Source organism: Lotus japonicus, chromosome 5, assembly GCF_012489685.1.
Source record: "Lotus japonicus ecotype B-129 chromosome 5, LjGifu_v1.2".
Taxonomy (NCBI): Eukaryota; Viridiplantae; Streptophyta; class Magnoliopsida; order Fabales; family Fabaceae; genus Lotus; species Lotus japonicus.
In genome coordinates this window covers 34,359,726-34,371,947 of record NC_080045.1, presented here as the reverse complement: position 1 = coordinate 34,371,947, position 12,222 = coordinate 34,359,726, and the positions used below count along the sequence as shown (strand labels likewise).

The following is a 12,222-nucleotide window of genomic DNA, read 5'->3' as shown; positions in this document are numbered from 1 at the left end:
TTATTTTCTTCCTACATCTTTTCTTCATCCACCTCTACATTTTTGGATATTGACTGACTCCTTGTACGGGTTTGAGCTATACACGAGAACATTTAACAAAATAAATTCAAAGAGGCATCAAATGAATGTAATATTTTCATTAAGTTTCGTTTGTGTTCTGATCGTTCAACTAATAATTTCCCATCTATATATGCTTACTTTTGTAGATTTAACAGCCTCAAATATACTGAACGAGGTCATCCATATATAGAAATGTCCAAGAACAAATTCATTTAATTTCTCAGATACATGGGTGGAGTGTAGAGATCAATTTCAAATCAATAGGATCTATAATTCTATATGTACAAGGATCCAATGATGATGATGACGATCTAAAATTTACACAAAAGAAAAATTGTTTGCAAATATATATCAAAGCTGAACTACACACTGATGTATAAAAACTTATCAGCAAATACAAGAACTATATATTCCAACTAAAACCAGTTCTGGTCATGAACCTAAGTAACTTTAATTATCTCCCAGAGATATCAGTGAATGCTGTAAGTGATCCTTGTATGAGGGAGCTATCTTCATTTTCTTTGAAAGATGGAGGCATAGCGGGCCACATAAAAGCAGGTCTATCCTGCGGCACCTCCGGCGGCGGCGCTTCCCCGTTAAGAACCTGCAGAACAGTTCTCATCGACGGCCGCCGGTGTGGGTTCGGATGACAACAAGCCAGCCCAAGAACAAGCAAATCCTCCACTTCCTCCTCCTTGATCACCTCCTCCTCCTCCTTACTTACCCTTGAATCAACAGCACTAACTATTCTCCCCTTTCCATAAAGCTCCCAAACCCAATACACAATGCTGTTTTTATAGTCATCTTGTGCAAACATACTCCCTGGCCTCTTTCCACAAACTACCTCCAACACAAGAACCCCAAACGCGTAAACATCGGTCTCTACGGTCGCCCTCCCCGTGAGAAAAGTCTCCGGCGCCATGTAACCCGGTGTCCCCGCAATTTCCTTGGTGGAGTGGTGAGTCTCATTTCTCTTTTGAATTGTACGCGCTAGTCCAAAATCCCCCAATTTCGCGTTGTAATCGGTGTCCAACATGATGTTGCTTGCCTTGATATCTCTATGAAGCACCCGCTTTTCGCAACCGTTGTGGAGATAGTCCAGTGCTTGTGCCACACCATGAATCACACCATGTCGAGTTTCCCAATTCAGTGTTGAAGAAAGTCCCCATCCGATGCTGTTATTACCGAGTTTTTGATCGCCAAATAGGTACTTGTCCAAGCTCCCATTAGGCATGAACTCATAGACTAGTAGAAGCTCTTTGCTCTCGTAGCACCAGCCAATGAGTTTCACCAAGTTTCTGTGGTGAAGTCTTCCAATTGTTGTCACTTCTGCTATGAATTCTTGCTTCCCTTGCCGCGAGTTTTCGGACACTCTCTTCACTGCTACCTCCATATTGTTTCCTAATACCCCCTTGTAGACAGTTCCAAATCCACCTTCCCCAAGTTTATTTTGAGGGCTGAATCCACCTGTTGCTTTTTTCATCTCCTTCAGCTGAAACTTCTTTGGAGAAAATGAGGAATGTTGAATTTGATCCTCTATTCTTGGATATGCATCTTCTGGATTCTCCGCGCGGCGTTTCCTTTGGCGAAAAACCAAGAACAAGATCAATCCACCTATGACAATCACTGTAATAATTGGTACTGTGATCCAAACCCAAACCAGGTTTTTATCACCGTCTGCAATATCTACACCGTTGAATTCCCATGCTCTTACACAGTTCAACTGTGTGTAATTACTTGTTGAAGCAGAGAAACCCAAGTAAACCTCTTCTTGAAGATAGGAAGATAGATTAAGAGGTGGAGATACCAAGAGGGTCTCCATGGAACCGTTTGAAGCTCCAGTCATGGAACCAAAAACGGTTATTACATCATTTTCATACTGAATTCTGATAGTTACATTTATACCAGATGAAATATTGACCCTAGTGTTTATGAGTGGAACCTGTATGATGGAATGTATGCTGTTTATGTTGATCCCAACATGGTTGTCAGGGCCATCATCTGTGGAACTTTTTCTGGTGTCAAACTCCACCGCGAGAATTGCAGATTGTGAAGTTCCATTGGTTGTGGAATTCACAATACCAAGCCATTGTCCTTCACTGTTTTGCGGTAGAGTGCGATCCGCGGTTAAGATGAAGGCTATGCCTTCTCCACCAGGGGAGGTTTGGGGGGTTATGTTGAGAACAAAAGTGGTGTTGAAGGCAGCTACTTTGTTGTTGTTGTTCTTGCTCCAAAGTCTGAATGGCTTTTTGTAGAAAGCGCGTCCGGAATAATCCACGATCGCGCCGCGAATATCAGGGGTTATTTGGATGGCATCTAGGTAGATTTTTGAGTTCTTGCTCAGGAGTAAATGGGAAGTTTCATCCTCTGGTTTGAAGGTAGGGAAGTTGAAATATAAGGAGGTAACTTGGGTGAGGGTGATGAAAATGAAGATTAGTGCTAATAACTGATATCGGATTAGCCAAGACAAGTGCATGTTTTGGAGGTGGAAATGGCAAAAAATGGCCTAATTAATTTGGAGAATTTGTGATGATAATTGAAGGCAATTCTGACTTGTGGAATGTTAATGAAATACATGATCATTCTTTGTTTCAATAAACCACATATATATGGGAAGTTTGGTAGAATGGAATGAATTAAATATTTTTGTATATGTTTGACATTTCCCTGATTTTTAAACCCTCTCTTTCTTGGATGATTCCTGGGCCCTCTTGGAGTAATTTACATAAAGAAAATCTCTTGTGGAAGAAACCCTACTATTAGATACTGACATAATGTCGTATTGAGAAAATGAGAAATCAAAAGAAAAAGAAATATTGATACATCTAATAATAAATAATAAAGAGAGGAAAGAAAAAAGAAAATGAATGATATATAATATGATCGCCAAGAAGAAAGAATATAACATGCTTAGTTGCTTACCATAATTTCTATAGCTGATTTATATATGTATGATATGTAAATAAATAAAATTGAGAAGTTTGGGGTATGGTAACATGCTGAGAATAACTTTTATAATTCATATATATGTATAACATGTAAAAATAAATTGAAAAGTTTGGAGCTCTGGTGCAACCATGTCCCTCCCTCCGCCGCTGCGGGCAAGAAGAGAAATAGAAAAATAAATTGTAGGTTGAAAAATATATATAGATATATAGAAGTCAAAGCTCAATTTAAAAGTAGATTATTCAGTGATGAACATGATATCTATAGAAAACAATAAAAAAAATAGAACGAAAGATTGCTATATGTAAAATGTGAGAGGAGATTTTTTTTTTTATGCTTAATGACAAAGAAACAAAAACAGGATAAAAGAAGAAAAAAACCTACAACCTCACAAAGGTTGTTTCTAGAGAGTCAGCAAGCAACAAAGGTTCAAAGCCAGGAGGGGGGTCCTGTACAAGGAGAAAATCTAAGTTTTATCTAGCTCCCATCTTAGCTAAAAAATCAGCACAAGAGTTGCCTTCCCGCAACGTATGCACTACACGCACCTCCCAAGGATGATGAACTAGATCAACAATATTGTCCTATTTGCAAAAAGTCCTATTGTGATAGGAGATGTGATCATGTGAAAAAGTCTGAAATATTTTGCTATTATCATACGACTCATTACTCGTGAGGAAGATATAATTTATCCTATTTGCAAAATGAGATGTGAAAAAGTCAGAAATATTTTGCTATCATCAGACGACTCATGGGGAATAAATAATTTATCCTAGCCTATTTAATTTCTTATTGTTTATTCAGAAGTATATTGTGACGGGACATTCCATGGATAGCTTTAGCGACTCTTTCTATGATTGCAATTAACACTTTGACTATATTTAAGCTGAAATTCTTATTTAATTAACTTAAAATTTATTTAAATAAAAGTTTTTTTTAAAATGATTAATGAAGTTTTGAAGGAGCTTATTCATTTAAAAAAAAATAAATAGAAGGAGGTTATTCAAGTAGTTTAAAGATCTTTTAATAAACTGCCAGAGGTAAGTTTATAAAATTTAAAATTTAATAAATTTATTTTCATTTTTATCCTTATTATTTTATTAAAAATCTATCATTTCTATTTTAATATTTACAACTGCATCAAGGCCGAGGGATGAAGCAAGGCAAAATGATATCATCAGCAATTCCGCAACATAGCCATCCATGATGGCAACTCCAATTTAAAACCATACTTTTATATAAGCATATATCGCCCAGTCAAATTAACCATGCTTCCAAGAACCTTATCTGAATTTCATTTGATAAACATAATAGTCAATGACTGAATTAACAAATTGTACTATTATCAAAAAAATTAACAAATTGTACCTTTGTGCTGCGTATTGCTTCTCCACGTAACCTTGGAAAGTTTCCTTGTTGATTTTGTTGGACTTTAACGCTATGTTTGGTAAATGGAAGAAGTCGGAGTAAAAAAAGCAGACAAGGTCAGAAAGAGTATTAAAGTTGATTTTTCTCTCCACTAGCTTCTTGGGTTAGATATAAATATAAGAAGAAGTAAATAAAAAATGATTATTTTGTATAGATATTTCTACTTCTATCACAATGAAATAAAAATTAAAAAAGAGAAAAATGATGAAAGTAGAAGATATGACAGGAACAATGCATTAAAACTAAAAAAGATTCCGGAAGGTGTGGTCAGCGAAGGAATCCCAGCACAGCAGCTTCCCCACCAACCACTAACGGCGTGGAAATTCGCCAGGTGGAAGAAAATCTCTACACATTCAGATTTGCTTCCAAGCATGACAGAGATATGGTGCTGCAATCGGGACCCTGGGTTTTCAACAGATTCGCTGTGGTGCTCGAAGCTCTGGATATTAACGTCCATCCCTCAAAGGTGCCTCTTACCCGACTCCCCTTTTGGGTTCGTGTGTTCGACTTACCATACAGTTGCTGGTCTGAGCAAGTCGCTAGGGCGCTGGGAGGTGCTTTTGCAGGTTATATTACAAGCGATCGGCGGGGTAATAATCGCCTTGGTGCTTACTTCCGGTTTAAGGTCTGGATAGACGTTACTGTCCCGCTGCGTAGGGGACAGGTCTTAGCACTTGATGATGGAGGACAGTTAGAAGTGTTCTTTCAGTACGAAAAGCTGCACAACCATTGCTATATTTGTGGCTTTCTTGATCATGTGGCAAAACACTGTGACAAGGGTCCGCTCGCACCAGAGGAGGAGGCTCCGTATGGCGGGCTCCGTGCAGAGGAGTATGACAGAGACCGTGGGTTTTCAAACAAGAGTAGCAAACAAAACAGGTCTTCTGGCAGCGGTGTGGAACAGACCACAGGGCACAAGGAGGGGAAACCAATTGCCACCCGAGAGGAAGATGATGTCTATGATGGCTTAGCTGGCGAGTTCGAGGATTATGAGGAAGATGATACTGAGATTAATCCAGAAGCTGTCTTAGAGGGAGGTCTAGATGGTAAAACAGAGCTTGAGAACCCGGGAGATAAACGGAAAACATCACAGAAGCTCTCCACAAGTGGAGCCATGAACAGGTCGCACAGTGGCGACGGAGGGCCCTCTAAGAGTTCTACTCCGAGGGGGACAAAGTGGCAAAGGAAACGGTCCGGGAACTCATCTTCTGCTCCGGACCGGTCAGGAACGGGGGCAACACCTCCTCTAAAGAAGATGAACACAGAGAATGGATTGGGATCGGCGGAGACTGCTAGGCAGTCCCGCCCACCTCAATGAAGCTCATAGCTTGGAACTGTCGCGGGCTTGGGAACCCAGGGGCAGTTCAAGCCGTCAAGCGGCTAATTTCTACAGAAGCTCCCGACGTGCTCTTTCTTTCAGAGACACGTAAATCAGCACATGAAATGTTAGCTATGCGTTATTCTTTTGGTTTTGCTAATTTGTTTCCTATAGATTGTGCAGGTAGAGGTAAATCTCGTGCAGGAGGCCTTTGTTTGCTTTGGAATGACGAGACAGAGGTTCAGGTGACACATGGTTCTCTCAATCATATTCTTTGCATGGCAGTTCACCCAGAGACAGTGACTAGAATGCAGATTCTTGCAATTTATGGTTTCCCAGAGTCGCATAATAAACATCGCACTTGGGAATTAATTCAGCGCTTGAAGCCTCCGGATACAACACCTTGGATTTGCTTGGGTGATTTTAATGATGTGTTGGGTCCAGATGACAAATTGGGAGGCGACCCAGTTGACGTGCACCATTTACAGATGATTAGCCAAATAGTGTCAGATTGTGGTCTTACTGATGCGGGTTACTCGAGCTACCGTTTCACTTGGTCCAATAAGCGAAGCATACCTGCATCCATTGAGGAACGTCTTGATTATGCTCTCATTAATGAGAGTTGGAGGGCCCTTTGGCCGTGTGTGGAGGTCTCTCATCTTCCTAGACTGAGTTCAGATCATAATCCCATCCTAGTCTCATGCGGGCATCGCAGAACAGAAGTTAGTCGCTCAGGCTCACGGATGTTCAGATTTGAAGAGGTGTGGCTACAGGATGGTGATGAGTGTGCAGAGATAGTGGCCGCGATATGGTCTGGAGAGCATGGGGACATTACTGGAAAAATTGCTAACATTGGAGAAGCTCTTCAAGCATGGGGGAGAGAAAAGTTTGGCGCTATTCCAAAAAAGGTGTCAGCTATGAAAACCCGCCTTCAGAATCTCCAGCATAGTGTTCAGACAGAGGTGGTGGTAGCTGAGATGAGGTCTACAGAGGCTGAGCTGGATAATTTGTTAAAACAAGAAGAGATCCTTTGGAGCCAGAGGTCTAGAGCCACTTGGTTGCGCCATGGGGACCGAAACACAAAATTTTTCCATCAGAAAGCGACCCAGCGCAGGAAGAGGAATAAAATTGAAGAATTAGTGGATGACGACGGGAGAAAATGGACGGATATCAATAATATTGCTAGGGTTTTAACTGACTATTTCTCTCAACTTTTCAGCACGTCTAATCCAACGGAGATAGAGGGAGCCACTAGTCTCGTGGCAAACCGTATCACGGAGGGCCATTTGGCCGTTTTGAACTCCCCCTTTACCAGGGAGGAGGTGGAAGAGGCTATCTTCCATATGCATCCGACAAAGGCTCCTGGCCTTGATGGTTTACCGGCGCTTTTCTTTCAGAAATTTTGGCACATACTCGGAGATGATGTCTCTAATTTTTGCCTGGAGGTGTTGCACAACAGAATTTCACCAGGTTCGATTAATAAAACTCTTATTGTTTTGATTCCTAAAATTAAAAAATCTGTTCATGCAACCCAGTTTAGACCTATTAGCTTATGTAACGTTATTTTTAAAATTATTACAAAAACTATTGCTAATAGGTTAAAGATTGTCTTATCTGATATTATTGTTGGGCCTCAAAGTGCTTTTGTTCCAGGACGTTTAATTACGGATAATGCACTTGTGGCATATGAGTGTTTTCACTTGATGAAAAAGAAAATGTATGGCCGTAATGGCATGATGGCTTTAAAGTTGGATATGTCCAAGGCCTACGATAGGGTCGAATGGCCGTTTCTTCAGAGTGTGCTTCATCAGATGGGTTTCCCTTCTGCATGGGTGTCACTAATTATGGCCTGTGTGACGACAGTTCAGTTTCAGGTGATGCTTAATGGCAATCCACAGGTTCCATTTGATCCAGGCAGAGGGTTGAGACAAGGGGATCCCCTCTCCCCTTATTTATTTATACTTTGTGGGGAAGTTTTCTCTGCTCTGATTCAAAAAGAGATTGTTGCTTCATCTCTTCATGGCATTAAGATTGCCCGTTCGCCATCTGCTCCTATGATCTCACATCTTCTTTTTGCAGATGACAGTGTAGTTTTTGCTAGAGCCACTATGGAGGAAGCTCACACTATTCGTAATGTCCTTGCTGCCTATGAGCAAGTTTCTGGCTAGGTCATTAATTTTGACAAATCTATGCTATCCTGTAGCCGCAATGTTCCTAGTCCCCGCTTCAATGAGCTGAAAATGCTGTTGGGTGTGAAGGCTGTGGATAGTTATGACAAATATTTGGGTTTACCCACCATTATTGGTAAGTCAAAAACCCAAATTTTTAATTTTGTCAAAGAAAGAGTTTGGAAGAAGCTCAAAGGGTGGAAGGAACGCTCCCTCTCTAGAGCAGGACGAGAGGTTCTTATTAAAGCGGTAGCTCAAGCTATCCCTTCTTATATTATGTCGTGCTTTATCTTACCTGATGGTTTATGTGCAGACATTGAGAGAATGATTAGCCGGTTTTACTGGAGTGGGGATGCTTCCCGACGTGGGATCCATTGGCTCAAATGGAACTCCTTATGCAGGTCCAAGCTCGATGGTGGGATTGGCTTCTGTGATTTCAAAGCTTTTAACACAGCTTTAGTAGCCAAGACTTGGTGGCGTATTCAGATGCAGCCAGAGTCTCTTTTGGGCCAAGTTTTTAAGGCCGTGTATTTTCCCCGGACCACCCTGAGTGCTGCTAAGAAACATGCGCGGCCAAGCTATGCTTGGACTAGCATTTCACGCACAGCATGGGTGTTCATGGAGGGAGCTCGATGGAATGTTGGTGATGGCAAAGGGATTGATATTTGGAGGGATAATTGGCTTCCAAGTGGAAATCCCCTGATTTATCGCACTGATTTAGCCCAAACGGGTAATCTAACTCATGTTTGTCATTTGATGGTTCATGATATGCAGGTCTGGGATAGGGATCTCATCGAGCTAGTCTTTTGGCCACCCACAGCGAAGGAGATTCTAGACATCCCGTTACCTTGGAAGCCATCACCTGATGCACTATTTTGGCCTTGGACAATAGATGGGGTATACACAACCAAGACGGGCTACGCTTTTATTCGTCAACGACGCTTGCATGATGAGGCCTCGACCTCGTCCAACAGGGGTCAAAATCAGCAAGCTAGTTTCTGGAAAGCCGTTTGGAAAGCTCATGCTCTACCTCGGGTTAAGGATGTAGTGTGGCGAGCTGTTGTGGGTATTTTGCCGGTCCGCCATGCCTTACGGAAGCGCGGGATTGAGATAGAGGATGTGTGCCCCTTCTGCCAGGACAGCGCGGAAACAAGTGCCCATGTGCTCTTCCAGTGCCCGATAGTGGCACGTTGGTGGTATGCAGCTCCCTTGAGCGTGCGGTTTCAACCAGCAGAGGAACCAACAGGGTTTGTTAAGCAGATTATGGCCACTAAGGATGATGAGGCAATTGCTATGGGTTTCACTCTTATTTATGTTATATGGGAGCATAGAAACAAGTCAGTTCATGACTATGTTCAGCCCTCCTTGGATGCGGTTCTGCAACGCTTGGCTGCTCTGCCGTGCTATGATGATGCGGCGGTTCTTCCTCACATGGCAACCAGCACCGCTGATCAACAACCAATGGTGTGGAGAAGACCGGTAGGACAGTTTATTAAGCTGAACTTTGATGCTTCTTGGACTTTGGCCACAGGTGCAGGTATGGGTATGGTTGCGAGAAACTCACATGGTGAGGTCATGGCTGCAGCTACTAATGGTCCTGTAGGCGCTCCTTCATCTCTTGTTGCAGAGGCTATGGCTTTCAGATGGTGTATTTCTTTGGCTCGAGATCTTGGTTTTTTCCGGGTGGTGCTCGAAACGGATTGCTTGCAACTGTTTGAGGCTTGGCAGCAGAACAAGCGTGGTGCTTCTTATTTGTTTTCTGTTTTAAATGACTGTAGGGCTATGGTCTCATTTTTTATTAGCTTTCATTTATCTTTTGTTCGCCGCTCTGGCAACGCAGTAGCTGATTCTTTGGCTAAGAGCTCCTCAAAATTTTCCAACGTTGTTTGGATTGAGGAAGTCCCGCCAGAGCTTGACCTTTTGGTGTCTTCAGATGTTTTAGCCTCTATGGCGCTTTAAGTTTTAATATATTATCCACTTTCGAAAAAAAACTAAAAAAGAAGTCAGCGTTCGACTCAATTACATGGCGTAAAAGGGACGAAAGATTCTTGCTATATATTTACCACCATTCCTATCACCCTAAACTCAGTAGCATGAAAGAAAGAAATAAGTTAACATTTTGACTATCAGATTTTGATAGATAAACCTAATATACCTACCAAGGATCACACTAATAGAGTTTTTAATTACATCACAATAGCATTTCAATAGAAATTTGATACTCCTTCAGTTATAAAATAGTTGTTGTTTAAGGTAATTCACACAATTTAAGAACTAATGAATTGATATAAAAATTTATTCAAAGCACCCATATTGAAAGTTGAGTTTTATTAAAAAACTATGAAGTGATTGGTGAGAATTGTAATTAGCAAGAATTGAAGGTATTAGGTAAGAGATATAATATTAAATGAGGGTATAATGTTGGGAACCTGGTGACGCTGCGGAAAAATTTGAAGCAAAAAAGTTTTCTTTCACCTCTGAGAACTGAACAAACTTCCAAGCAAATTCAAATAACAACAGAGGCAATAAAAATAAAACAGAGACACAAAAATTTTAACGTGGAAAACTTCCCTCAAATCGTGAGAATAAAAACCATGGGCACAAACCAGAAAGTAATCCACTAGACCACTATAGAAAAATAATGGTTAGAAAATAAAGTCTCACGACATCAAAAGGTTCACCCAAAAAGGTGGAAACAAAACCTCAAATAAAAAATGGTTAAAATAAAGAACTTACAGACACGGATGACATACTAAAGTTTCAGCCAAAACGGAGAACAAAAGAAGTACCTGAAAATCTGTGAGTTCACAAAATCCTTCTCAAGCTGCCTTTGTGCTTCAAATACTTCAACATGAATCATATTCACGTTACTGTTGCGTCACGTCAAAAAACAAGGGTTAAACCCTTTAAATAAATAAAAGAAACCTGGGCTTCGCCCAAAAAACTGAACCTTTTTTTTTCCTTTTACTTAAAATAAGTTGGTGTGGCCCAATTAAGGAGGGAATCACTCAACACATCTCCCCCTCACTTACCCCCTCACTTCTTAAGTGAGGTTAAACCAAGTCTTCAAGTTCTTAAACAAGAAGGTCACCATCAGATTTCACATTAGTTCTGTCTTCATTTGAATTTTCTTCCCTTTACCTCTAACAATGTTCCCCTTTTTCAAAGATCAATAAAACTTTTCAATATGCCCATTCTTACCACAATGGTAGCACTGAAGAGTTTTAAAATTACTTTATGAATTGCTCCTGCATTGATCACTGTAGTATGAACTAGTATTCTTGCTTCTCCCCCTTGACCCAACAAACAAAGCCTCTGAAGGTGACTGAGGATCTTGTGATTTTCTTCTCATCTCTTCATTCAAAATATTGCTCTTAGTAAGATCCAATGACATGACACAATGAGGTTTTGAAAATTTCTCATGTATAAATAAACCCTAAACTTCTTCATCAAATTTAATTGCCATGGTTGACAACTGATTCATAATGCCCTGGAAATTATTCAAATGATCTACCATCGGAGTTCCATCTAGCTTGATACTTTAAACTCATCATCTGCTTGATTAGAAACATTTTGTTTTTTCCAATTTTATTTGCATATAACTCCTCAAGCGTGTTCCACAATGAAGCAGCATTTGTCTCCCCACTGATGTGGTTCAACACATTGTCATCGACCCACTGACGGATGTATCGACATACCTGTCTATGAAAAAGAGTCTATGTTTCATCTGATTTATTTGTAGGCATCTCTTTAAAGAACACAAGCTAATAGAAGCTCTTCACATAAAGCAGGTCTTCCGTTCTTTCTTTCCAAAGAGAATAGTTATTGCCATTTAAAAACATCATTCGGCTTGGATTGGCGGCGTCCATTGTTCAACACAAGATAAATCACCCCAAAAAGAATTAGAGCTCTAATGCCACTGTTGGGCCAAATAAAGGGCCAACACAAAGGAGAAGGTTTAAAATTTGGGGATAAAACTCCACAGGGCGCTTTAAAGAGTAAACAACAAGTGGATCAAACACAACATATTTCACCCAAAACCTTAAGGTATTGGGTTTATGGGTCTTCACACTTATAAGCCACTCAAAGTTATTTTTATCTTTCAATGTGGGACTTACTCACACTTGATATCACAAAAATCTCCCCCTCAAGTGTGAGTCCATCTCAAACGAAAGTTGGGCTTGTACTCAAGCGGAACCTCAAATACCGTTACTCTGGACTTGTGCTCCTGAGTTTCAGAGACCCATGACCCATGGCCAAACAACCATCGACTTTGATACCACTGTTGGGAACCGAGTGGCGGAG

The 12,222-nt window shown here is 40.8% G+C and overlaps 2 protein-coding genes across 2 annotated transcripts; one reads left to right on the top strand and one right to left on the bottom strand.

Moving 5' to 3' along the window:
* Nucleotides 1–245: 245 nt before the first annotated feature.
* Nucleotides 246–2,646, bottom strand: LOC130720838 (probable L-type lectin-domain containing receptor kinase S.5). The gene has a single exon (XM_057571540.1). It carries the CDS (start codon nt 2,534–2,536, stop codon nt 515–517), a length of 2,022 nt encoding a protein of 673 aa, XP_057427523.1. The 5' UTR covers nt 2,537–2,646; the 3' UTR covers nt 246–514.
* Nucleotides 2,647–4,813: 2,167 nt separating this feature from the next.
* On the top strand, nt 4,814–5,749 carry LOC130719470 (uncharacterized). Its single transcript, XM_057570098.1, has one exon. The coding sequence runs from the start codon at nt 4,814–4,816 to the stop codon at nt 5,747–5,749; it is 936 nt and encodes a 311-aa protein (XP_057426081.1).
* Nucleotides 5,750–12,222: the final 6,473 nt, after the last annotated feature.